The sequence below is a fragment of the Denticeps clupeoides genome, chromosome 11 (assembly GCF_900700375.1).
Source record: "Denticeps clupeoides chromosome 11, fDenClu1.1, whole genome shotgun sequence".
In the NCBI taxonomy this organism is placed as follows: domain Eukaryota; kingdom Metazoa; phylum Chordata; class Actinopteri; order Clupeiformes; family Denticipitidae; genus Denticeps; species Denticeps clupeoides.
The window spans coordinates 11,032,771-11,059,563 of record NC_041717.1 but is presented as its reverse complement, the minus strand read 5'-3'; the positions used below and the strand labels follow the sequence as shown (position 1 = coordinate 11,059,563).

At 41.5% G+C, this 26,793-nt stretch overlaps 1 protein-coding gene across 2 annotated transcripts; it reads left to right on the top strand.

Moving 5' to 3' along the window:
- Positions 1-1,032: 1,032 nt before the first annotated feature.
- lrrtm4l2 (leucine rich repeat transmembrane neuronal 4 like 2) lies at positions 1,033-22,998 on the top strand. 2 transcript variants are annotated; one of them, XM_028997062.1, is made up of 3 exons: positions 1,033-1,455; positions 8,365-9,980; positions 19,531-22,998. In XM_028997062.1, exons 1-3 carry the CDS (start codon positions 1,452-1,454, stop codon positions 19,594-19,596), a joined length of 1,686 nt encoding a protein of 561 aa, XP_028852895.1. In that variant the 5' UTR covers positions 1,033-1,451; the 3' UTR covers positions 19,597-22,998. The 2 variants fall into 2 exon arrangements, with proteins under 2 accessions (XP_028852895.1, XP_028852896.1); XM_028997063.1 differs by having other exon boundaries at positions 8,365-10,030.
- Positions 22,999-26,793: the final 3,795 nt, after the last annotated feature.

The following is a 26,793-nucleotide window of genomic DNA, read 5'->3' as shown; positions in this document are numbered from 1 at the left end:
TTGGCTCAAAGCAATTCGGGATTTGAACCCACAACCCTTCAGATACGAGTCCGCTAGGCCACCACTATCTCAAAAAAGAAGGACATGGGAGGGAGCAGGATGGTGTACATGAGCTCACGAGGGGTGAGGGGTCATATAGTAGACTAGTGGAAAACACACTCGCCTATGAACCAGAAGACCCAGGTTCAAATGTCCCTGAGCAAGACACTACAATGTCTCCAGACTGTCCCTGTAATTACTGAGTGTAAGTCACTTTAATAAGGGCATCTGATAAATGGCGTGAATGTAAATGTGCTTAGTACTAAAAACTGTTTAAAACTATGTCTATTCTTGTTGCTCTTTTGCAGTCAAAATATGTCCCCTACTTTTCAAATGAATCCACAAATGCCTTCGGTCACAAACTTAAGCATACCCCATAGCTGCGACCTAGGCCAGGTAATGTTGCATTAGGGTCATTTATTTGTGTCACGTGGTGCAGTGGTGTCCTAGCGATTAAAGAAGAGGCCCATAATCAGAAGGTTGCCGGTTCGAATCCCGATCCGCCAAGGCGCCACTGAGCAAAGCACCGTCCCCACACACTGCTCCCCAGGCACCTGTCACGGCTGCCCACAGCTCACTCTGGATGATGGGTTAAAAGCAGAGGACATATTTCGTTGTGTCACTGTGTGCTGTGCTGCAATGTTTCACAATGACAATCCCGTCACTTTCATATTGCACTGTGTAGATGACTGAAATGACTATTCACATGCAAGTGGTCTGTATGATGTCCACGCCATGCATGTGCATTTCTGTATTTGATCGAATCTGCATGGATTTATGGGATATCTCTGACAGCCATGCTTGTCTGCATTGTCCGGGCGGTGCAACGCGACATTTCATATATTCGACAAGAAGTCTTGAAGGGTGCAGCTGTAACTTTTAGAAGTCAATCGCGAAAAGGGTGGGCGGAGGGGTGGCCCTCGTCGGAAACGAGCGGTGCGGGAGCCACGGCGCTGAGCAGGATGGCGCGCCCGAGTCCCGAGCATCATCATCGTGAAAAGATGAAGTCCCGTCGGGAAGGCGTGATGCGCCGCTGAGGCGGATTCGGGAGGAGAGGGACACGTTGCTGTGCCCTTATATGTATTTTTTTTAACAGCCCACTTCGTCCTCTCCAGCCTCCCGAGCCGCCGACGGACGGTTCTCCACGAACGCAGCGCGGATCCCGGACCGCGATTCCGCTCCGGGCGCCGTTCAACTTTTTTTTTTTTTTTTTCTTTAATTTTCTTTTATTTCTCGACTCTGGCGTTACGCGGATATTTTTACGCAGAGAGAGGTCGCGCTTCGGGTTTTCCTCTTGTGATCTGAAAACCGGGACGAGAGTTCCGAGTTAAAACCCGGTCGCGCGTCGAAGTTTCGTCCAGCGGAAGGTCGCGCAAGACCCCGTGGAGCCGAGTGAGGAGCCCGGCGGTGCCATGGGTAAGCGCGCCGATGGCCACCGAATCGCGGAGAGACTTCACATACGATCCAATGCTGGAACGTGTACCTGGCATTGCGCATGAGTATAATTCTTACGATCTGTTATTAATGCACGTCTTCCGTCGTTTTTTTTTATGCAGGAATGCGCGCAGCTTGTAAAGGCGTCATCTGCGTGCAGTGTGAATTTAAAAAAAAAAAGAAGACGCGGTTTTCTCTGCATGCACCACCTGTTGGTCTTTGCATCGTTATTTCGACGGCGTGCACGATGCGCATAGTCGTTTTTTATTCCATTTTTTTTTACCAGAACTTCAGAGACGCGATTCGGCGTGAGGCGTTCGGACGACGCGTCGACCGTGCAGGTTGCAAAATGGCACAGTTTCATCCGGCTGCGCGCTTTAAGTGTTTTTTTTCTGTCTTATTCATGAGCCTGTTCGCGTGTGGGGGTCTGTAAATCGAGTGTGGGGATCTGTAAATCGCGCGTTCTACGTGGGCGACGCGGCGGCACCCATCCAAGGACGCACGGCGCACGCCAAAAATCCAGATCTTTATGGCGCTCGTACGGTGGGAGGCATTAAATAACTTTCAGAGAAGCCTGAAGACCGTCCAAGATGAAAGCTTGTGGGCGACGCTTGTAATCGGACGAAGATCCCGGCTCTTCGGATCGAATTTGCCTGATTGTGGCCAGACTTTGATTCGATGTGGTTAGTGTACGTGATTGCGTTATCATTTGAGAGTTGTAATACATGGGGAATAAAGACATTTGTGAGGACATTTGACATCCTTGTTGAACCTCATCTTCACGCTCTATTAAGATAACGAATGCCCTGCGCAGTAATTACAAAGCGATTATCTTCCACGCCTCCCTCAGAACTCGCCATCCTTGGGAAATAATGTAGGAATAATTACACAAAATGGTTTAATGGCTTTTTCTCTTCATCAATAATGAAACTCCATGATTTTCATCAACATATGACTTTTTTTTTATCCTATTTTGCAAATATTTGCATGAAATGCATGGGCGAACTGTTTTTATTTCACTACATCACAACCACACAGTCATAATTAAAAACATAATTAGAACATTACGGGATATGAGAGGGTGTGACTTTGCCCACCATTTCTGTGTCATATCTCATGTATACTGGGAAGATATCATGGTGAAAGGACTGAGGATGAGGATGAGGAAGGCGAGGGTGTGGAGCAGAAGGGGTTAATTTACCAGGAGGGCGGTAACTTCAATGTGATTTACGAGGTTACAATAGGCTCCTGGGGCAGATTCATCTTGGGGCAGTGGTGGCCTAGCAGGTAAGGAAGCGGACCCGTGATCAGAAGGTTGCCGTTTCAGTTGGCACTGAGCAAGCTACCGTCCCTGGGCGCTGCTCCCCGGGCGCCTGTCATGGCCACTGCTCACCAAGGGTGACGGTTAAAAGCGGAGCACGTGTCACAATGACAAGCACTTTAAATCTTGAGTGCAGATTTCATGCTACAGAACTCACAGGCTGTGATTAGTGATCATCTGGTTAATAATCAATCTTTACTTAATATTTTAGCAATATAATGGATGGACATATTCGATGTAATATCAAAATTGTGTGGTTGGTGGATGGCCCACCTTCTGAGTTTGATATATGGCTGAGATATCTTTCTCACCTGGCTGTAGGAAGAAAATAATTATATCTGATCTCTGATTGGTTCAGTTTAATTGAAAAATGTCCTAAAACCTTCCAAGATTCAGGTAGGAGTATAATTTTGTTGCTTATCAGTTTCTGGAAACGCAATATATTTGCATAAAAAGCATTGGGCAGATTTGCGTCTTACGTAAGTCCTATAAAATGTCCATCATTGAAATCCCTCATTTGGTTTACTAGGACGTGATTGGATAAACCTGACTATAGCATTAGACATCTTTATAGTTGTAAATATCTTTTGTATGTGGTGGAGGCAGAACTAGATGATCCTAATCTTTCAGCGGATGTGTCATGTGATCTGTGGCATCTCTTTTATGCATTTTTTTTTTTGGCTGGTACACTTGTCCTGTTCTCCATCGTTGTCATGAAGTCAATGTCTTTGGTTTTCTTCCTTTTATTCTGCTTCCATTCATTTGACCCTGTGCTAGTGATAACTAGTGCTAGTGATACTACCACCTTTAAGAATCATTTTTCTTCGTCTAGCACTTAACAATTTCAGAGCATGTTCAGAACAAGTTAGGCCTTATCAGGACTCTTAGTTTTGTTAACTCAAAATCTATAGAAATCGAACGAGAATTTCTGGTGTCTTCCTCCTGTAAGTCGCTTTGGATAAAAGTAGGGCTGCACGATTTGGGGAAAAAGACATATTGCAATTATTGAGATCGTGATTGCTATATGATAAAGGGCACTTGCTTGTATATCAATGAAAAGTCGCATAGAAATTACTAATAGTGAAATGTTTAATTTCAAAGTGAAACATACAAACTACTTATAACAACTTGAAATGCCCAGTTCTTTCAAAATACAATATTCTACTAAATTAAATAATCCCAAAAAAGTCTTTACTTAAAAAAAACATTACTGTCGAACGACAAACCCTGGTAAGGCTAAACAACTGTTTTGATTATATTTGGCCATTATAAAATCCCGTATTATAGTTCTTACGTTTAACCAAAACGTTGTTTGGAGGCTGACACAGGGATGCATAGCTTTGCTAGCTTAGCTAAGGTTAAGATTTGTAAACTGAGGTGAATTTCTTTAGGAAACCTTCAAAGTTTGAGAAAAGTTAACTAAACAGCTAAGAACAGTCTAAATAGTTAATGCCTACGTTTAACCAAAACGTTGTTTGGAGGCTGACTTGAACACAGGGATGCATAGCTTTGCTAGCTTAGCTAAGGTTAAGATTTGTAAACTGAGGTGAATTTCTTTAGGAAACCTTCAAAGTTTGAGAAAAGTTAACTAAACAGCTAAGAACAGTCTAAATAGTTAATGCCTACGTTTAGCCAAAACGTTGTTTGGAGGCTGACTTGAACACAGGAATGCATTGCTTCGCTAGCTTAGCTAAGGTTAAGACTTATAAAACGGGATTTTATAATGGCCAAATATATTAAAAAGAATTGTCCAGCCTTACCTATGAAATGTAATCCCCCGGGATCTGGTTTGGAGCGTACAGCGGTTTGTACAACCCCAAGCAGCACAAGAGTGAGGCATTTTTATGCACTTCTCTCCATAGACATGTATATGCTTCACGCCACAGCAGAGCCTCTCGCAATATGGCGGCGACGTTGACGTACGTGTACCCATATGTCAATGTGAGTCACGAATCTCAGGTCTCCATTGAACCGAATCGAAAGTCATGTGACCAAACACGTCACATTTAAATCACAGCTTTTTGCGTTCATGTAATCGCACAGACTGACATCGCAATTACGATTGCGATTAGATTAATCGCGCAGCACTAGATAAAAGTGTTTGCAAAATAAAGTAAAGTACAGTTAAATGTACAGACCACAGGCGTTTATATCAGTGTTGGGCTTTCAATAATTAGACATGGAGAACCAGATCCTTATGGTAGTCATCAACACATTTCTGTCTGAATCCTGGTGGCAGGCTACTTTTCTTGGCAGAATTAAAAAATTGCTAATTGTTGGTTTCTGTGGTCATTGTATCCATACAACACAATATGAGTCTCATCTGACCATGAAATCATCCTCCCAAAGGCTTTGTGTCTGTGTAACAGTAATTCTTTGAGTCTTCCAGTAATGATTATGGCCCAATGTTTTAACTGATGATTTTGGCAACCATGATTACTAACAAGATGTTAAAATGTGCAGAACTTCCACCAAATAAAAAGAACAGTCATTATTGAATATGGTTTAAAAAATCTAAATAGCAAAACTCATTCAGAATACAAAACATGTATGCAGTATTCAGTCCATGTAATATTTTTCAAAGGTGTATTTTGAATATAGGTAGTACTTTTAGAATACATATGCTTTCTTTAAAAAGTTAAAATATCTTCTTGCATAGTATGAGATGTTTTATTCCCTTGTTTCGTATTTTGACTAACTTTAATTAGCCATAGGATGCAATGTTAAAGATTAGTTTCCTTCTTCACATATTCAGATGTGAAGAAGGAACACAGCTATTCTCAAACATTTATTTTACATTATATACTTTTATCTGCTGTAACAGACCACATTAGATAATGCAAGTATTTTTTCCAACCCAACATGCATGTCAATGGTATGTACTTTAAACTTAAGTAAGAAACAAGTCACAGTCTAACCACTATTAACATATATTAACATATACTGTACTGAGTATGAAATATATTAATGGCTTTTTTCGGCTTTGTTTCTTTTATTAAAATTTTGAGACCAAAGCATGAGGTCACCATCCATCCCTTCACTAAATCCGCTTGTCTGCAGCAGAGCTCAATAATATCTGGGTGCAAGGCAGGAACCACCCTTAGACACGGCAGCAGGCCATAGCAGGGTGCGCACAGAAGCAATTTAGTCCATTTGGCACTGCCAAGTCATTGCCTAATGCAGGTCTTCCGACTGCAGGAGGAGAGTGGAGCACAGGAGGAAACCCGAGCATACATAGGCTGGGCTGCATGTTGATTAAATTCTGTACTTTGGCTATAGAAAGCATACAGGCTAGACAACTGCCAAATAGTGTTTTTAGGGTCATTTGTTTTAGGGCAGGCCAGGTCACGGTAATGGTTGCGGTAAATTTAGCCTGGTTTGTTAAACTGATGATAAATTGTATTTACAACACACTTAAAATTCACTACAGGCATTGGATAAATGGCCAAAAAGCCAGAGCAGTATTAAAGGTGAGTAAAGCATTGCTCTACATAGTCCGGGGGCATGGTGAAAGAAAGCTCCATCACCACGGCTTTAAGTTGATGTTGGACTGTAGGAGGATGAGAGTACCTGCAGGAAGGATTCAGCAGGTTGGGCGTGTAGTGTTTGACCAGAGGCTGGTCAGGAGCTGGCCGAGGGCCAGTGTAATGCTGAGGAAACGGGTGTTCACACATTGAAGCATGAATTTTTTTTTTTTTTTACTGATATGTCTGTAAAATATCAGATATGAATCAGTCAACAATGTTGGAACAACCCACTTGCATCATGCAACATTGCAACTTTGGAACATTTCGCGTCTCTCACTCGCGCCCGCGTTCCTCCTCAGCCCTTCATCATCTCTCATTGAGCCTGTGAGGCTAATGCTTTCAGCGGCGGTGTAATGGAATGCAGCAGCTTTCTCGTGAAATATCAGCTTGTCCTCCTGCCAAGGGAGACGGCAGCCCACTCTCCTGCAAATCACGCGCTCGGAAGGCACCCTGCCCGTGCAAACTGCAGATGCAGAGATGAAATGACTGATACGAGTTAGTCATAATTAGCAGCGTTATCACAGGCTCATTGCCTCACGTAAAGTTGGACTGGTTTTGATTCATTCTTTTTTCTTTTTTTTTTGTATGGTAAATAACATTATTAATTGCGTGTTCACCTTCCCTAATAATGTAATGGGGTGGTTATTCGACCCTGGGCCATATGAGTATAATTAAACGCTGATAGTTAAATAATACACACGCTGTTCGCATATAATCACTTTGTACCCCTCGGTGTAATTTAGTTCACGGTGCATTTTTGAAGACGTTTTTTTGCTCATTTATTCATCATTAATTTGTTATGCTTCGAAGTTACAAGAACTCTTGGCCGGAAAATAATGAAGTTATATGAAAATGCTTAACCCCAAGGCCCGGTTAAAAAGAATCCATAATTAAATGGTTTTTACGTGAAGTTTGCCAAGGTGAACTGGAGAACCTCTGGGTCCAGCGGGACGCGAGGCTACACTGAATGTGCAGGGGGGGTCCAGTGGTAAGGGACGGCGTCACTTTTTTGCGGGACCGTACGAGGCCCTCCGGGCATTTCCGGGTAACTGCCAGCAATCATACGCCTTATGTCCGGAGCACCAGCTCATTTCTGGAGATCTCCTTATCCGTTAATCCCCCTCCTTTAATGACGCGCCCGCTTAAGGGCTTTGCGAGAATTCCCACCACCACCCCCCCCCGCTATCTGTGCCGACGCAAACTAAGCCGGCCGGAGAAGGGCCTCTACCTGAAATTTGTATTTACGGACCATTTACTGTAGCAATAGGACACTGCCGGGGGGGGGCGGGATTGATGACTCTGTAAATTGGCCGGTATGGCTCATTTACCTCCTGCCACAGTGTTGCATATCCTTTCTTGTTAGGGAGCACGGCGAGAGGACCCTCGGTGACTTCTATTCTGTTTTATTCCATTCTTTTTTTTTTTCAGCCGTTCCACCCGAATAGGAGATAAATGGGCCACTGTACCTTTTATCCAAATAACATTTATGCCAGATGCGCATGCTTCGTTGCTGTCGCAAGTAAGTTACGATCGGCAGGGTGCTGTACGATTTCATTGTTTGGCCAGAGTTTGGCAACTTTCACTCTTTCTGACACTCCTTGTAGGCATTTCAAGCCACAGCTGAGGAATCCGAAATTAAAAACCCTCAATCCAGCTCACGTTCATGACGCCGTGGGCGGCCGTCTGAACGCGAGCGTCCTGTGACGGTGCAAAATATAACATTAGCTCCGCGTGGATTAAAAATTCTTTATCCTTTGCTGGCGTAGTACGCCCCCCCCCCAACTCATATCCCCACTCCCCAGTGTCCTTTTTTTAAGATGAGTTTAGGCACTTATTGAGCTACATGGAGATGCGGATGCAGTGTAATCTCTTTAAGAACATGCATTGTGCGCGTCCTTCCTGCAACGCAGTGCTGAATAGACCTTGGCATGCTGTTTTGGAACATCATACGTGTCCGTGCATGTGTGCGTGTGCCTGCGGTCCTCTGGGTGTTTTTTTTTTTGCATGCTCGTTTCATTAATCTGCTCCTCCCTTTCTGCCCAGGGCTGTTATACTGGGATGGTCGGCTGTCATGTTTCCTCCTCCATGCCTCTGTTCTCCTGCTGCTGGGCAAGGGGGAGAAGATCTGCCCACTGAGTTGCCGCTGTGAAGGGAAAATTGTTTACTGCGAGTCCGGCTCCTTTCAAGACGTCCCGGAAAACATCTCTTCGGGGTGCCAGGGCCTCTCCCTGCGCTACAACGGCCTGCCCCGCCTCCAGCCTTACCAGTTTGCTCATCTCAATCAGCTGGTTTGGCTGTACTTGGACCACAACTCCATTAGCACTGTGGATAGCCTAGCTTTCCAGGGCTTGCGCAGGCTCAAGGAACTGATCCTCAGCTCCAACAAGATCTCGCAGGTGGAGAACAGCACGTTCTACAGCGTGCCCAACCTGCGCAACTTGGACCTGTCCTACAACCAGCTGCAGCTTCTACGGCCAGGCTACTTCCACGGGTTACGGAAGCTGCAAAGCTTACACCTTCGGTCCAACAGCATAAAAACGATCCCCATACGAACTTTCCTGGAGTGCCGGAGCTTGGAGTTCTTGGACTTGGGTTATAATCGGCTGAGGGCTTTGACACGCACCACCTTCTTGGGTCTGCTGATGTTAACAGAACTTCACCTTGAGCACAACCAGTTTTCCAGGATCAATTTTTTTCTTTTTCCACGACTTTTGAACCTCCAGGCCCTCTATTTGCAGTGGAACCGCATTCGCTCCGTTAACCAGGGCCTGGCCTGGACGTGGCACACGTTACAGAAACTCGACCTTTCAGGGAACGAGATCCAAGCGCTGGACCCTGCCGTTTTCCGATGTCTCCCCAATTTACAAACCCTTAACCTGGAATCTAACAAACTCAGCAACGTGTCACTGGAAGTGGTGTCCTCCTGGATCTCAGTCACCACTATCAACTTAGCAGGTAATGTCTGGGACTGCAGCTTGAGTATCTGCCCCCTAGTGGCGTGGCTGAAACATTTCAGGGGCACCAGAGATGCCACCATCATCTGCAGCAGTCCCAAATACCTGCAGGGGGAGAGGGTCATGGACGCGGTGAGAAACAGCTCAATCTGCGAGGAGTTTTTAACACTGGAGCCCACGCTCACAGGGATGGCGCTCCTGACAACGGCGTTCACCACAACGCCTCGCACCACTCCGCCCACCACCACCAGTACTACTGATTCTACAACCGCCACCACACAAGCCGCGCCCGGCACGTCCGTACAGAGACTCGTCCCACGGACTAGTTTTCCTAGAGGGACGGATAAAAAGTCTTTCTTCACCGAAACGGTTGCTCCCAGCAGCCCGCCGTTCACCCCAGGGCCGGAGTTTGAGCACATGACCTTCCACAAGATCATAGCAGGCAGTGTGGCCCTCTTCCTGTCAGTGTCATTGATCTTGCTGGTGATTTATGTGTCGTGGCGCCGCTACCCTAACAGCATGAGGCAGCTGCAGCAGCACTCCATCAGACGCAAGCGCAGGAAAAAGGCCCGGGAGCCGGAGCACAACCTCAGCTCCCAGCTGCAGGAGTACTACTTGAGTTACAACTATGCCAACTCGGAGACCATGGACTCGCTGGTCAACGGAGCGTGCACCTGCACCATCTCCGGCTCCAGAGAGTGCGAGGTATGACACGGCTCCTAAACAATGCAATCTCTACGCCGGGGATGTCACAGGTAATGTCTTTTGGAGGGTGCCTGAACCACCACCCCCCCACCCCTACCCCGCCCTCCCCTGAGACACGCTCAGGGCACACAAACAGGCCTAATGGTAGTTTTAAAAGCTTGTACGTAATAAGATTCAAATGCTCCAATAAACATCAAACGAAAACAGGTTCCAGCCTGAACACGAGCTGTTAAGTGATGGCGTGCGGGGCATGCTGTGAAATTAAAGCCAAATGATTCAGTCCAATGTTTGCATAATACATGACATCTATTTAATAATTACGATTTTACGAAGATGAAATTCAAATAAGCTCATTTGAGTTATGTTAACTCTGACCCTCCATTATAAGTCGCGCAGCCTCAAGCCTCTCTTCTGAATTACACCCATCATATCTAAAATCATGCATTTCCTATCATAATTTGTATGCTGCTCTAATGGAACATTTCTCATTATTAAATGTACGATATTTGCGTTGGTGTGGTGAAGTAAATTTGATGCATTATTATAAAGGATTCATATGGAAAATACAGAATATATACAGAATATAACAGAGAAGATCAACAAATGATAGATTTAACCTGGCCACATTTCTTTGGGAGATATTTTTGGGATGTACTATATATCCTTCAGAATGCCTTAGTTAAAAACGCTAATAATCTTATCTGTATGTTGGCTTGGTAACAACTTTGGTCCCAGGATGTCCACCGATTGCATTTGTACAAAAGGTACGTGTGAAAATGATAAATATAGTTCTATCCAGGTGAATATTTCATTAAAAAAAAAACTCTCTCCCATCTATGATCCAAATGTGTATTGTCTGTCATATTAAGTTTGGTATAAATTGTGATAAAGCATAGCATGTCATTTTTAACATGCACTGAATTCGCTGGATCTGGGACCATAATTGGTTCCAGCGCCCTTTATCCATGCACACAGCTCTTTATTTCAGATTTTTATATATATTCTTAATATGGTTCTTTATATGGTCGCCTGCTACTGTTGCAAATTGCTTTTTATTTGAGATCGCTGGGCATTATATCAGTCAGTAAATCAGAAACGTTAATGCCTTTTAAATCTCACCGACATGGAGGACTTAATGAGCCAATGCCTACCAGCTAATGATGCGACTGATACTATCACATTACTTTTTATTATTTCAGCCCCAGCCAATATTGGTGCTAATAAATTCAACATTTAACTTGGACAAATCTTGAGAATAGTGTTTTGAATGTAGGCTTGTATAAAAGTTACCCACACGTACCCCACAACAACCTTAGTCGTCCACAAAAGACTTTTTAAAACTATTATTTTCAGAAATGAGACCTTGTCTAAGACCAAAAAGGGAAAAGTCCAGAAATGCTGATTGCTGATTTAGACCACTTGTACATGGCTCTCCATCATTCCACACCAGCAATTACTTAAGTGGCCATTTCCATATACACACTATGGGACATTATTATTCTACTTCAAAAAAAGAGAAAAAAGGCTTTTACACTCTGAAGTACTGGACTAACACTTAAGCCTCTCTCAAAGCAGAAGCTGCGTTCATTAGCGTTAATGGGTAGAGCTGAATGATTTTTTTTTACAATTCCAATGTTTTTTATATTTTGATTATCTGAAGCTTTTTTTTCTGATAAAGGATTGTTTCAACTGATAGGGCCAGTCCCACTAATGGAAAATAGCTCATCAAACACTAAAGCTGCTCACCAGAAAACATTTAAATGTTTTACTATCATTGATTTTTAATGAATGTTAAAAACTATTTTTCCCTTGCAATTCTGAGCAGCGGACCTATGAGGAAAGAGATGTTTATGTCTGCCAACGTTACCACATCATTGTCAAACTCTCACCAGGGGCCGCTTTAAGTGGATCATTTATATTTTAAGTGTCTTCGAGCAAACGCAACTTTCATGAAGGCAGCAGTGACACTGCCATCGCCGCTTCTCCTCGGTCTGAGTGCGGGACTTGTCACAAACATCTAATTTCACCGGAACACATTACAGAGATACAGAGTCCGTCCTGGGGGTATTTCTCAAAAAAGGGCTCCACACAAGCAATTTATTTTAAATGCCGAATGTGAGCATCACTTTCCTTACAAAAGTTTCCATCCATGTTCGGGCAGTTTTCCTGAAAACGACGGCAAGAGATTGTACCCCTCATGATATAGCGGTGGTGCCACGAAGCGGCTTCATTAAGGTTCTTCAAACAGAATGCCATATTAAATGGACGGGGGTGTTTATTAATAAACAGAGGCAGCGCGGGGCTTTCAAGCCCGAGGCAGGGATGAACAGGGATGCTGATCACGGACTTCTGGTTGCAGAAGTGATCAGGGTGTTTGTAACGCCACCCTCGCTGCTGGAGTTTAAAGGGGGTAAAAAAAAGTTTGTCTAGTTATCTAATAACCTCAGTGGCTTTGGGGTATACCCCCCCCCCCCCCAATAAACTCCCAGGCCCTCTTGCTTCTCCGTTCACTTTCGCCTTCTGTTTCATGTCTGCTTGCTGTGAAATTCCCGCGGCCTCCAGTGTCTACATTAACGTACAGAGCAGCCGCTTAGCACTCAATCAGCAGAGAGCACGTGAAGTCGGGGGGGCTCGTGCTGTGTGACGGGAGACGTGAAGAGCGGGGCTGACAGCAGCCGAGTATGCAGGGGACTCCGAGGGTCCGGGCAAACATTTCTTATTAAAAACAGCCCCCCCCCCCTTTCTCTCGCTTTCTCTCTCTCTCTCTCCCGTCGCTCGCCACCCCTCTGTTCGTCCTTTCTGTTCAGCCTTTTCCGTACGCACCCCTCCTCGCCCCTACCCCGCCTCCTCCCTCCCTCCAAGCCAAACGCAAGGAGAGAAGGAAATTAAAGTGGGCACAGGAGCGTGTCCTGCTAGGATTAGGAGCGCATATTAAAAACAAACTCTGTGCCAATGTGTTAAGGCTATTTATATCGGGGAGGTATCAGGCTTAATCAGCGAAGGGTGGAACTCGGTCAAACTCTCGACCCCTCCAGTAATTAAACACTGAGGTAATCTCAAACCAAACCGCCGGTCGGAGGCCTAGTGGGTTCAACACATCTCTCTCTCTCTCTTTTTTTGTATTGCTGTGCTGTTTCTGCTGGGGGGGGGATTACTTCCATATACTAATACACCGGTTCCGGAGCCAGGCCATTTACTGTGTGTGTGTGTGTGTGTGTGTGTGTGTGTGTGTGTGGTCCAATCAAATAGAGATGGCAAGCAATTTTCTAAAGAGAATGTATTGTCTGAGCCGCTGCTTTATGTCCACAGCTGAGTCGTTGGAATCTCGACTTGCGCTGTTGTGAAGGGATAAATGACACTGAGTCACTTGAGCTCATTTGCATACTCCTGACAGCTGTTGTATAGTGTGTCGTAACTCTCACATGGCCAATTCAGAATAGGTCGCGAGGCTCCACAAGACTCCAGAAGATCTTTAGCGCTTCTTCATCTCAGTTCCTCCAGTTCCCGGATGGACGGTGATCTTCAAATGCTTCTCCCTTGTTTGGCATTTCGATAATGCTGTTTGGAGATGTGATCAAAAGACGACTTTTGGAGCAAAATGTGAACCAGGGGAACCTGGGGAGTTAATTTGTTTCAGACTTATTCAAATTAACGTGTTTAAAGTTTAAAAATTTGACCCATATTTTTCTGCTTTGATTCAAAGTTGGATGGTTATCCAGAATCCTAAAAATCAAAATGGCGTGTACTTCATCAGGACCCACGCATTGCTCCTGAACCTCTGGAATTTGACCTGGCACTGCCAACTCTGCACACGGTGACCACAGTCTTTGCCATTCTTCCCAAGAATTTGAAGACCTGACTGAACACAGCACTGCTACTATGCACTGTCACGTTGGGGACTAGGACAGAGGAAAGAGAGGGAGGGAAAAACTACGAACATTTATAACAATTTTAATCAAACAAAAATAAATAGCCCAAGCCACAATGAAGACAAAACAAATTCCATCAGAGTCATTAGGCTACAAAGAACCATGGGGTTGACACCTCTGCAACAGGGCCTTTGTCAGACTCACATTTTTCCCACTTCGCCAAGATTCCACTGAGGTATCTGTCTTTCATGTGGTGATGGGATAAATGCACAGAGCAAGTTCGCACTGTGTGCTGTGCTTATTCTATATCACAATGACAATAAAACACGCACATAACACATTCACATCATTATGTCCCCCACTATGTCCTCTCATCTGATTGAGTACTAAGCTCTCTCTTTCTGTTGTTAAGTGAGATGGTCATGAGAATTGCTCAAAATGCAGTCTTTAAGGAGGTGTCCCAAAATCTCCCATTGTTACGGTGAATGAAAGCCATGTAAGATGATTTATCAACAAGTCAGTATCATTTTGGCCAGAGGCAGCCCAAGGTTACATGGTAGAATTGGAAATTGGGTTCCTACACCCAGTTAAACCTGTTGCCTCAGTATCACCAATAATGTATTGACCAGGCTGGATTGTTAGTGCATTGTACTAGGCCTGCATGACTAGGCCAAGCTAAAAAAGCAAACAGTGATGGAAAGTGAAAAGGAAGTGATTGTCACATGTGATACACAGCACACGGTGCACACAGTGAAATTTGTCCTCTGCATTTAACCCTGAGTGAGCAGTGGCCAGCCATGGCAGGTGCACGAGGAGCAGTGTGTGGGGACGGTGCTTTGCTCAGTGGCACCTCAGTAGCACCTTGGCGGATCAATATTCGAAACGGCACCCTTCTTATTACGGGGCCGCTTCCTTAACTGCTGGGCCACCACTGCCCCCCGCTAGGCCTCCAGCGGGACACTATTTGACAATGTGTCATTTTGGTGACCAGAGACCATCACAAGGTTTTGTCTCATAGGCATGCTGGTTAAGATTGCAAAAATAGGTCAAGATTGCAAAAAAGTTGCAATGATTGGGCAGTGCAAAAAATTTTAATAATTTGCAATAATGCAAATGGTGGCTATTTTGAAGAAACTAGAAAATAAAATGTGTTTTCAGTTATTTCACCTTTTTTTGTTAAGTACATAACTCCACACATGTTCATTAACAGTTTTGATGCCTTCAATGAGAATCTACCAATGTAAATGGTCATGAAAATAAAGAAAATACATTGAATTTTTCCAAACTTTTGGCCTGTACTCTGTATCAGGATTATATTGATTTAAAAAAATAAATATTCTCAGTTTTGCTTTTGTTTGACTACTGCTCACAAAAAACACTGCTGGTGAGCCCTAAGTGGTAGCAATATCATATTCAAAATCAAAATGTTACCAAATATGATAAAGTGATAAAACATTACAAAAATATTCAAAATAGTTTATTTGCAATTAATTTCTAGCGTCTTTCTCTCTCTTGGACATGGATAAATGAATAAAAACCATGCAGATCCCGCTTCTCTTCACTTCACTTATCCAGGCTGTGTGGTGATTTGTCATATTTTCTACCATTTTTTGTATGTGCTGTGATTAAAATGTCCTCTATCACAAGTTTTTTTTTTTGCTGTTGCTTTGCATTATTAACTTGTCAAAACCACAATTACAGTTATTGCAAGATGCTCCCAAAGGTCCTGCTTCTTGTGCAAGCCTTCAAGTTATTATACACTGAGTTTTGAGAGTAACAAAGGCAATTATGGAGACACACTGGTTCTCCCTACAGGCATGCATTTCAATACTGCGCTTCAGTCAGAAGAAGTGGAAAATGGCCGTTGAGCACAGACACAATTTTTGGTGCAAGGACAATCTCTTCATTTGACTTGCAGAAGCACCTGCAAAGGACACCATTTAAATACTTCAGGATGCCTCGGTTTCTGCTTAAACTCATTCTGGCAGCTGAAGCCGTGCGTGTCAATATTTCCTCATCATGCTTTCATATGGATTGTCCAGCTGTGTCCAATTTGTGTCCATCGAGGACCCCCGTGCCACCCCCCATCTAAGCTCAGTAAGAGATGATTTTGTAGCTATTGATGGACCGAGCTGGTGATCCCCGAGACGGATCAATCGCACCGCAAAAAGGCATGCGATTGAACTAGTGTATCCAATTTTTTTATCTCATCAAAAAAAGTTAACAGAAGCCTGTTGAAGATATGGGCCGTGTAAAATGGAAGATCTGCCTCCTGACTGCTGTTGAGGTGCGGAAGCGGGTTATTTATGGCACCACAAATAATCCCCCTTAGTGCAGAAATTGGCAGCCGTTGTAAATGTAAATTTATCGGAGATTGTAAAAACAGATTTGCAGCTCTCATGTCTCCTGCCAGATTTTCTTCTGAATATATTAGATATTAGGCTGAGCATCTTCTTTAGCACACATCTTAACAATATTAAATGTGTTTACTTGCAGTACAAAAGAGTTTTCTGGATCTTTGATGCCATTTTTATTTTGATAATGTTTGGCTATAGCCCTTTAATACCTTATGAATTGTTGCCATAGACTTTATTATTCAATAACTAGATGTTATCAATGCAACATTTAGATTAAATGGTGGTTGTGATACAGGTTTGGTATTATTATGATAATTACGATAATATGATAATTTACATTTAATCAACTTATATTAACCAGACATGTCTGAAAAAGTTCCAAAACTATTAACATAAATTAATCTAATATAAAAGCTAGAGGTTAATACATTCTTATATTACCAGATGTACTCTTCAGTACATTCTATTCACTCATTTCACTCCATTCGATTGAAATGAACAGTTTTTTCGATTATTTATGCCATTTTTAACAGCTTGTACCTGCATGTACGCCATGCATTTGCAGGATGTATCCTCGACATCCTCTGCATTGTGACTGGATTATCTGCTTTAGCTTGTTTACATCAGTCGGGTGAGCTTTCGACTAGGTTTTAACCCTTTTAATCCTGGCCTTCAGGATAACACTGAGTTGCTGAGATGTTCAAATGTAGTTAAGTACAAGTAATTGCTCTTCCTTCTGGGAACACAGCATTTCAAGGAACTACAAGGCTCTACAAGAAGGAACTGAGCCAATATTTTATATTCTATTATGCATTGCAACTGCAGTCCTTTTTCATATCAAATGAAATGGCCATATGCTTTGAAATCTGTGATCTTGACATGTTTATTAGTTATCAGGAGAAGTGACCCAATTTGCATTCTAGTGATTTCCACATGAGGCTACTGTGGTGTTGCAGCCACACAGATTTATTCCTCTGTACATTTTACTGACTCAGCACTCACACTGTGGAAATTAAATTCTGCATCAGCTTTTCACCCCAGAGGTGAAAGGGAATTCTATTCACAATAGAATGGTGAAAAAAGCTAATTTGTTTTTCATAATTTGATTAAAAAAGTTAAGCTTTCAAGCCTTCAGCCTCGACCAAGCATTGATTCTTTTTTTTCTGTAACGTGACCCCTTTTTTGATTGATCATAGTTAATGCTTTAACCATTAGAGATTTCTATGTGATACTGTCATTTCAACTTCAGTAAAGTGTGGCTAGGTACTACATATTGAGAATCAAAGACTTTAATCATGCATTTAAAGATTAATTTCTCAACTGTTTGAAAAACAGAAATACTGTAATAGCGCTTCAGTCCACCACTGACTCAATTTATCATACATTATGCCTTTAGAGAATGCCAGTGTTATGCATCTCTGCTGGCCAACTCTTTTTCTACCTCTTGTGTCACTGACATGGCGTTTGAGGAAGACGCGTTCTTGGGATCTCCTCATATTCAACGACATGTTTAATTAGGGTGACCAGAAATACTCTTTGAGACCTGGAAATTGCGTCCGGCCAGGATTTTAGATTTGTTTTTGATCTGCTTAAACATTTGTCAGGTCATGGGCATTCAACACGGCCATTCACGCTAGTGGATTAGTTTCCCGCATGCTCGCATTGGTGCTAGTGGAATTACCGCCAGCACCCCCAACCACCTGGTGGTGCAAGTGGGATTTCTGCTATACACTAAATCCAAACTATGTCCAGATTAAGGACACACCAATTTTTTTAATTAACTGCTTACTTTGCACTCTGTGCTCTCAGCCATTTTTCAAAAAGTATTTTGATTCCATTGTGTAGCATGCAAGAAACCTTTTGTTTAACAAAATTTACAAAAATGATAAGAGTCAGCTACTGCATGCCCATTTACGCAAGTGGATATCATTCAAATAAGCTGAAAAGTTCCTCAAAGATTTATTCTTTTACATTTTACAGTACACTAAAATTCTAACGGCAACTGTTGTAGGGTAGTGTAAATGATTAAAAAGGTGCAAATATAAAATGGTGTCAAAATTTTGTAATTAGGATTGTGGGGCAACACACAAACTCAACAAGATTATAGCTCATTATTCAAAAGGAATTTAAGGCTATATAAAGCCGACAAGTATACAGAAAGAACACAAGAATATAGTTGTGTGTATGTTTATTTATTTATTTTACCATGTACAAAAGTATTTCAATGCAAATAGGGACATTAGACACTTTTTGTCTGCCAACCTTTCCTTTGTTGTAATCTTCTCATGTAATCATATAAGTAAATGGACATAAAAATCGAGCTCCATGTTCATGATGTTGGTATTGAGACAAAAGGAACATTTTGAAATTCATCTTGGAGAAATCCATTTCCTCTGCAGCAACAGATTGGTGCTGTGTTGGTTGCCACAAAAATGTATGTGCATCATCACTCAGTTTGCATTTCAATGGCTTGTGATTTTTATCCAGAATTGACAAAAGGTGTAAGAAGCATTCAATTTTACCTCTGGCACGCATATTTGTGACAAAGTCAAGTTAATGATTTATTGAAGAGAATCCGGTTTAATTAGAACAGTGTGCCTGATGTAGTCTGTGGTGAAATTCCTTTCCAAACCTTCAATGTGTCAAAAGCAGAGTCAATGGTATCGGCCTGCTGCAACCAGAGCTGTCCTTCATACACACTTTATGCATATATACAGGCTGTATTTTTCTCCTCAAGTTATGATAGCGACATTGAATCGATATTTTTATTTTACCCTTTAAAAAAGTATTTTTTCTGTGCTACTGTGCGATGAGACTAGAACTCTAGAGACTAGAAAGTGCATCTATGTTACCCCCACATTTACAGCATTTTTAATCTAGTTTAATCAGTCCAGTCATGTCCACATTTGGCCTGTACTTTTAAAAAAATGGACACTTTTAATCACTGCAGATGGCACTAATTAGTATGCATGGAGCTGCCTGTAATTAATGCAACGTTACGGTGAAGTGGCTATGCACACATTGTTTTTGTATAAATGTTTTTTTATTGAATCTTTAGTGTTTTATTCATTTTTCATGCATTGTCAATTTTCATAATACTGTAGTAAGAATATCTGAATATATTTAAAGGTCTTCTGGCATTCATTGAATGACCATGTATACTGTTTTGTGTCCTATATTTTATTATTCTTTCAGTAATTGGACAAATGGTACCAATGTGCAAAAGATGTTTTTAATTTTTATTTCATACAGTATGTTTGGGTGAAAAAGTGTCTGCTATGATTGAATACTGGATTTTAATATTTTAATGGTTGTCTCCAACAGAACGAATACATGTGCGCCAGACACTTGCCTGGAGGCTGGCAGGAAGAAATACCCACAATCCACTGAGGAGCTGAAACTGCACAGGAAAGAGAAGCATATGGATTTTAAAGCCTTTGTTGAGGCCAGGGATGAGCTGCTGCCTGATTTTTGTTCTGGGCGTAATTTGGGGTTCTCCGCTGAATTGTTTTGGGGCTGAAAAGCATGACAGTCCTTGGACGGGAACTTCCCTGGAGGTTTTTTTTTTACTGTGCACCAAATAAACAGATTTGGATTTTATCCACTCCAAGGATGTTAAATGAGCTTGTGGGGTCTGCAGGAATGGCCATAATGAACTGCAAAGCTGTCTGAGGGAAGGCATTTCACCACCCATTATTAGTGCACTGCAGTGTCAATCCGCCTCGGAAGGTGCCCAGGGCCTCCGAGACGGCGCCACATCTCCCTGCTCATCTGTTGCTGTATTGTTTAGTGTACTTCATATTGAATGGGATGGACAAGAAGAGATTGAGTTTCATTATTTTTATACAAAAATCCCCCAGCTTTTGATTGGTCAGACTGCTCCAGATGTGTACAGAAATTTGGTGAATCCAAAATAGCTGTGAAATGTTCTAAATTGGGCAGTAGGAGCTGAAATTTTCACTTTAGTTCACCATAGTTGAAATAAAACAAGCTGGTGCAGGGAGCAGGCAGTGGATGTTTTACAAATGTGTGTACATTTTTGGTTGTTTTTAATTCAAGTTTGAAGTTATTATTTGCGTGCAGACCAATCGGACGGCAGGTTTTAGATTCGCAAATCGCATAAGCCAGTCGTAGTGCTTTAAACATGCAGTACTGGCACTGGTAGTGATATGCCCTTTAAAGGCTGTTTACAGGAATTCTCACTGTCTATTTATTTATTCATAAAGTAGGCCACTGGATCCTATTACATGAAACCGTAAGGAATAAGTACAGTAACGACTGCAACTTTTATGAACTCGTGAACTACATCTGGACTACTTTAATCTGGCCCCTAGCCCCACATTACTTTGCTTGCAATTAAAAACAGATGTTGTGCAAACAGCAGGAGGTTGTGGGTAAAGCTGACCTACATTTCATTTTAAAATTAACAAATGCTCCCCTATAACTTCCCATAAGAATTACAGCGCTCATATGAAATATAGAATAGAAAAAATATATACTGCAACATCTTCATTTTTTATGGGGAAACCTGTGTGCTCTGGGTCATTGTTTGCTTTATTCTTTATTCTTTATTATTTATTTTATGTATCTGGAATTACAGCAGATGTTTCTTTCAATGCCTTCTGGCATAAGTCTATCCCAGTTCATCTCATTCCATAACGCCAGGTTGTGGACACTGGGCTTGCAGCAATACCATCTTCATAATAAATTCAGTTCTTTCAGCCATCTGGCATTGTTGCACAAAAAAAAGGTACGGCATAATTTGGTTAATTGTAAATGTTGTTCTGTCTTCTTCACCATGGTGCGTACAGGGAGGGTGCGATGTGTGAGTCAATTTGCTAATGGGTAATTAATTAATAGTTCACTAATCTTAAATTAAATCACCGATTCTTATACCTGCTTCAATGATAAATTACTAAAGTTGAACACAGATAAAAGGTTGCAACAGGCTACAGAATTACCAAAAAACTACCAATTACCAATATAAAAATGGCATAAATAAGGCATCTACTGTATACATTTTTATAATGTTAAATCTAAATTCAACATTGTCACTTAAGTACTTGTCCAGGTCACCTGGGGGTGTTCCATAAAGCAGGATTTCCCATTTAGCTGGATTGATGTCATTATCAATTATTAGGGAGGCAAATAATTAATAATGAGATTTGATCATATTGATCATACTTGATATTGGACAGTCATGAATGCTGGCTCATGTTAACCCAGCTATCTCAGAAAACAACACCCCACACCCACCCATCCTCGCCTCGAGCTCAAACGTGCTTTAGTCAAATGAAATCAAATGGCCTTCATGAAAAGCTGCATGTCATGTTTCCACATCAGCACTGATAAAAAAAAGAATTCACATTTTACACATTTAAAGAGAAATTAAATGTCAAAATCATTGTTTTGTAGAGTTTAGTGGTTTACACACTTAAGCATACATGTGATACACACATACCTGTAAATATAAACTATTATATGATGTTAATGTGTATAGTAAAGCTAATTTTAAATGTAAATGTCATTGTGAGCCAAATCTATGTTGCAAATTGCACCTGGTTATGTGTCCTCTGGATTTTTTCATTGGCAAACTGTACTGGGCCAGATTTTATGCTCATTTTGCTCACAGGCAAAACTGGTATGTGAAAATTAGACACAGAAACTTTACAAATATTAATATTAAATGTTGTGTCAAATGTAAAAACTTGGATAAAATATTTGATATACTACTGCAAATATGCACATGAAATATGATAACATTGTTAAGAAATGTTCCACGAATGTCACTTGGGATCTTTTGTATGACTGATGGGGGCTATGATGCATATATCATGTATATTTCATATGAAAAATAGGAATACAGTGATAATATGCATTAGAAAAAATGTTTAAATGCATTCCAAAACATTAAAGAGCAGAGATGTGGCAGCAGAATGGACCATTACTAGTCTTTGCTAGTCTGACACACTGTATCCTACCCATAAATGCAGCAAAGGAACTTGAGATAAGGACCTGGTCAAAAATCATGAATGCTTTGCCTAAAATTGCCTCAAGTGTCTCCTTTTGTTCCATTCACTACAAATTTCACTCATCACTTTGCTTTGGATGGTTGAGTGTTTGTTGCTAATGTTTTTTTTTTTAAGTGAGAGCAGGTCAGCACCAAAATGATGCAATGATGCATTTATATACATTTGTATTTCCACATTACTGCAAACATTGTACTTTTTTGTTTTGAATCATTTGTAAATCAGACATGTATGTAAACATCATTATAGTAAATACTAGTGCATCTAAAAAATTACAATATTGTGCAAAAGGTCATTTGTATTTGTAATTTAATAATAAAAAAAATAAACCTAGAGATATTATGTATTCAATAGAATTTGTTTTAGTTTTAAATTTTGTCTGCAATCTATCAAAATATTTCAGAACACAGAAAATTCTGAAAGTATGTCCATTTTTGATTTTGAGATGCTGAAGGGTTAAATGTCCACATTTTTAATGAAATCCCAAATGATCTTTTTTATTATATTAAGTTTTTTAGATGCACTAGAAGTACAGAGATTAGTATGATAGGCATTTTTATTGAAATGATAAATGTAAATTCTAAATAAAAGTTTTTTATGGGAGTGTTTTTATCACACACCTTAATCATACAGTTAATTTTGATAAATGTCTGGATTTTCAGACAATTCTGCCATGTTTTCCATTTTAAAAATAAGGTGAAGGCGATTTTGATGTAGTCAACTATGAACACCCTGTGTTTACATTAAAATATTAGTAAATTATCATGCGTGTCATTTTCTGTATAATTAGTGGTGACATCTCACTGACAGCTTTTGAAAGCACCTTTTCAAATTTGGTCTTGTGGAGACCAAGAGTAATGAACAAGTTGATGAAGAAGGCTGATTTTGAGCCTCATGGTCTGTGCCAGTGAGAAGTACAACTCTATGCTGCTGTTTATGAAAATAACATCTCCATGGGGAAACAGCTGCCGTGGTGACACTGTGGCTCATATTTTACATCTCTCAATGTTGCAGACTTTCCCAAAGCAACGGCAGGAAGCCAGGTGTCTAAGCAGATTGGCAGCAAGTTCATCATGGCATTCAGCAAAGATTTTAGAATTTAATAAAATCATAGGCCAGAATACTCAATAATCTAACCTTAAATACATTGGTCCAATTTATCACAAGGTCCGTCTAGGACGGATATGACAATGGTGTGAGGCCAGGCTATCGTTTCTTTTTGCAAAGCAATTGGTGCAATACATGGAAATGCAACAGGCTTTTTTAACGTGACTGGCAAATGCAGTAATTGAAGAGGAACAAAAGCGCCCGGGGAGCAGTGTGTGGGGACGGTACTGAGGTGCTCAGTGGCCTTCTGATTACGGGACCGCTTCCTTAACCACTAGGCCACCACTGCCCCATTTTTCTGTGGGGTACCTTAAGTTTATCATCCTAGCCATTAATCATGATCCAGTACATAATCTCTGCCATTAATATAGTATTTGCAGTCTTGTGCAAATCTAACCATTTTACTGTGCTCATGTCAATAATGTTCATGTAAATTGCGATTGAAAATGGTCTTAATATTAAACCCCACTATGTGTACACAGGCCCACTGTTAATTGAAATGAATGCAATAACATAATAAGTCAAATGAAATTGCTAGCTGAGAATAACTCATTCCGATTTACTCAACTTCAAAGTTCAAAGGCTGGCATTTATAATTGACTTTATCTTCTGTTCTTTTGTCAATCTTGTCCATGCAAATGTAGTAACACTTATTCTAGTAGCACTCACCATACACATCTTAGATCAGTAACTCTTCTACTCTGGCTGATACTGTCTGTTTAATTTTGCTCAGCACTCCAACTGTCCAGAAGATTAAGAGGATGTGTGCACCGACTGAATTGTTCGGATTTAAGCACAAATCTTGTTGTGTGGTAATAAATTTCCAACCTGAAGATTGGGTGGCTTTATTTAAGCACATTCAAGAATATAACAGCTGTAATTGGTTTGCAATGCATCACCATAATAATAGAAAAGCTTGTTATAAGAGACTTTGTAGAATATTATTTTGGTTCATTATGTACACTTTACTTGTCTCATCCTAAAATAATTGAGATTCATCTCAATGTAGTTGAGGTCTTTCTCTTATATTGTTGTAAATTATGCTCATTAAATAAATGCAATGGCACAAAATGAAGTATAACCCAATCCAAGGGAATTTGTGACCTGTCAAAAAATTTAAAGTCCTTGTGCTTTTTATTAAATCAATTGCCACAATGAAAATAGGCCACAGAACAATGATTTTTTTATCATAACTTTCCAAAATTTTGATAAGAATTCTATCTACATTCCTAAATGCAGACATTGGGCTCTATTTTCACCTTGGTGGTAGGCGCAGTGTAAGAGCATTTTGCTAATCACAAACCTATTAGGAATTTGATCGCTTGCAAGCCACATCAATCGTGCTTCACTATGGCACAAATAAAGAGGATTAGTGAATGTGAAATTATTGTCATTATGATGCGTTACAGCACAGCACACAGCCTTATGTTACATTATAATATTGTATTATAATAGGGCAAAAAACAGAGCCCAAACAGTGGTATGTAAACAAAATAAGCACCATAAGCATTTATGCAAAAATGTATTCATTTCAAAATGTAATTTGTCATGTCCCAATAGAATATAGATATAGTTACCTATAAAAAAAAGTATGACATGGTTAATGAAGAAATAATTAATTATATCTTGCATTTCCACCATAGAGGGGAAAACTTAAGAGAGAACTGTCTGAGCTTTGTGTTGCCTCTCAGGACCTCTGTAAAGAAATCTTTAGCCACAGTGGACAACCTCATTTATTAACATCCAAATATACAAGAACCAGTTCAATGAGGCTGCGCTGTTACGCTGCCCAGTTCATATCACCATCACATCCATCCTCATTTCATTAACCCATAATGGATTTCATTAACCCATAATGGACTCAGACCAAGATGGCGGCGCGTACACATCGCGAGGCTCAGCGTCTCTCCAGTTTCTGCAGTTTTGCGGTAATTTTCTTGCTCATGTCGGGGCTGTTCGTGCAGAACAGTAGTGCCTCAACATCGTACTCCCGACAAGAGCTTTTGGATATTGGTTCTCGTAATTTTAACAGTTTTATCAGCAATCTTGAACTCATCCCTGAGATCGGCAGAACACCCGAGGCGGCGCACCCTACCCGACCGGGCGGAAGTGCTCGAAGACGCCGTCGAGACCGTAAACAAAGGCGGGGGAAGCGCGGAGGGCTAAGAGCTAAGCTAAAGCTAACACCACACCGGCTCTCTTTGCCCAGCATTCTTCTCGCCAATGTACGGTCACTGGTGAACAAAATGGATGAGATTCGACTCCGAATCAACCACAGCAAGAAACTCTGGAACTGCAATGTCATGATTTTCACTGAAACATGGCTAAACAATGGAATACCGGACAATGCTATTGCTCTAGCTGAGCACCACATTCTCCGGGCAGACAGAACGGCGGATGACTCCGGTAAGACCAGAGGTGGGGGATTGTGCATCTATGTTAACAAAGCCTGGTGCACGAACTCTACTATCATTGGGAGACACTGCTCAGCTAACCTAGAGTTTCTCATGGTTAAGTGCAGACCGTTCTATCTGCCGCGGGAGTTCACATCCACCATTATAACTGCCACTTACATTCCTCCTGATGCTGATGCCAAGCTTGCTATGAACGAACTTCATGCGGCCATCAGTAAACAACAGACTGATCACCCAGAGGCTGCATACATTGTGGCGGGCGATTTTAATCATTCCAATTTGAAGACGGTATTTCCTAAATTTCATAAAAACATTCTCTGTCACACCAGAGGAAACAAAACTCTGGATCAAGTTTATACAAACATGGCTGAAGCCTATGCTGTGACCCCCCTCCCCCACTTCGGACAATCAGATCACCTTTCTTTGTTTCTCACCCCCAAGTACTCCCCCCTCATCAACCGTGTGAAGCCATCAGTGAGGACCATCAAAGTGTGGCCAGCGGGGGCTGACATCACACTCCAGGACAGGTTCCAACACACAGACTGGAGTATGTTTGCTTCACAGGCCACCTGTGGCTCTCACACGGACATCGACATCTACACCTCCTCTGTTCTGAACTACATTAACACCACCATAGACACGGTTACTATTTCAGAAACAGATCACCACATACCCTAATCAGAAGCCTTGGATGAACAAGGAGGTGCGTCTCCTGCTGAAGGCACGCAACAATGCCTTCAGATCGGGTGATGCACAGGCCTACGGCATTTCCAGGGCGAACCTGAAGAGGGGCATCAAAAAGGCCAAGCACTGCTACAAACTAAAGCTAGAGGAATACTTCTCCAATGCTGATCCTCGACGCTTGTGGCAGGGCATTCAGGCCATTACAGACTATAAACCCAGCAACTCAGCCCCCACAACCACAGATGTCCTCTTTCTGAATGAGCTCAACGACTTTTATGCTCGCTTTGAAAGAGACAACAAGCAACCTGCTGTCAAGATCCCCTCATCTACCGACCACTCGCCCATCATACTCA

Coding starts and splice junctions, on each gene's coding strand:
- lrrtm4l2 (XM_028997062.1), top strand. Junction 9,981..19,530: donor CCGGCTCCAGAGAGTGCGAG/GTATGACACGGC, acceptor TGTCTCCAACAG/AACGAATACATGTGCGCCAG.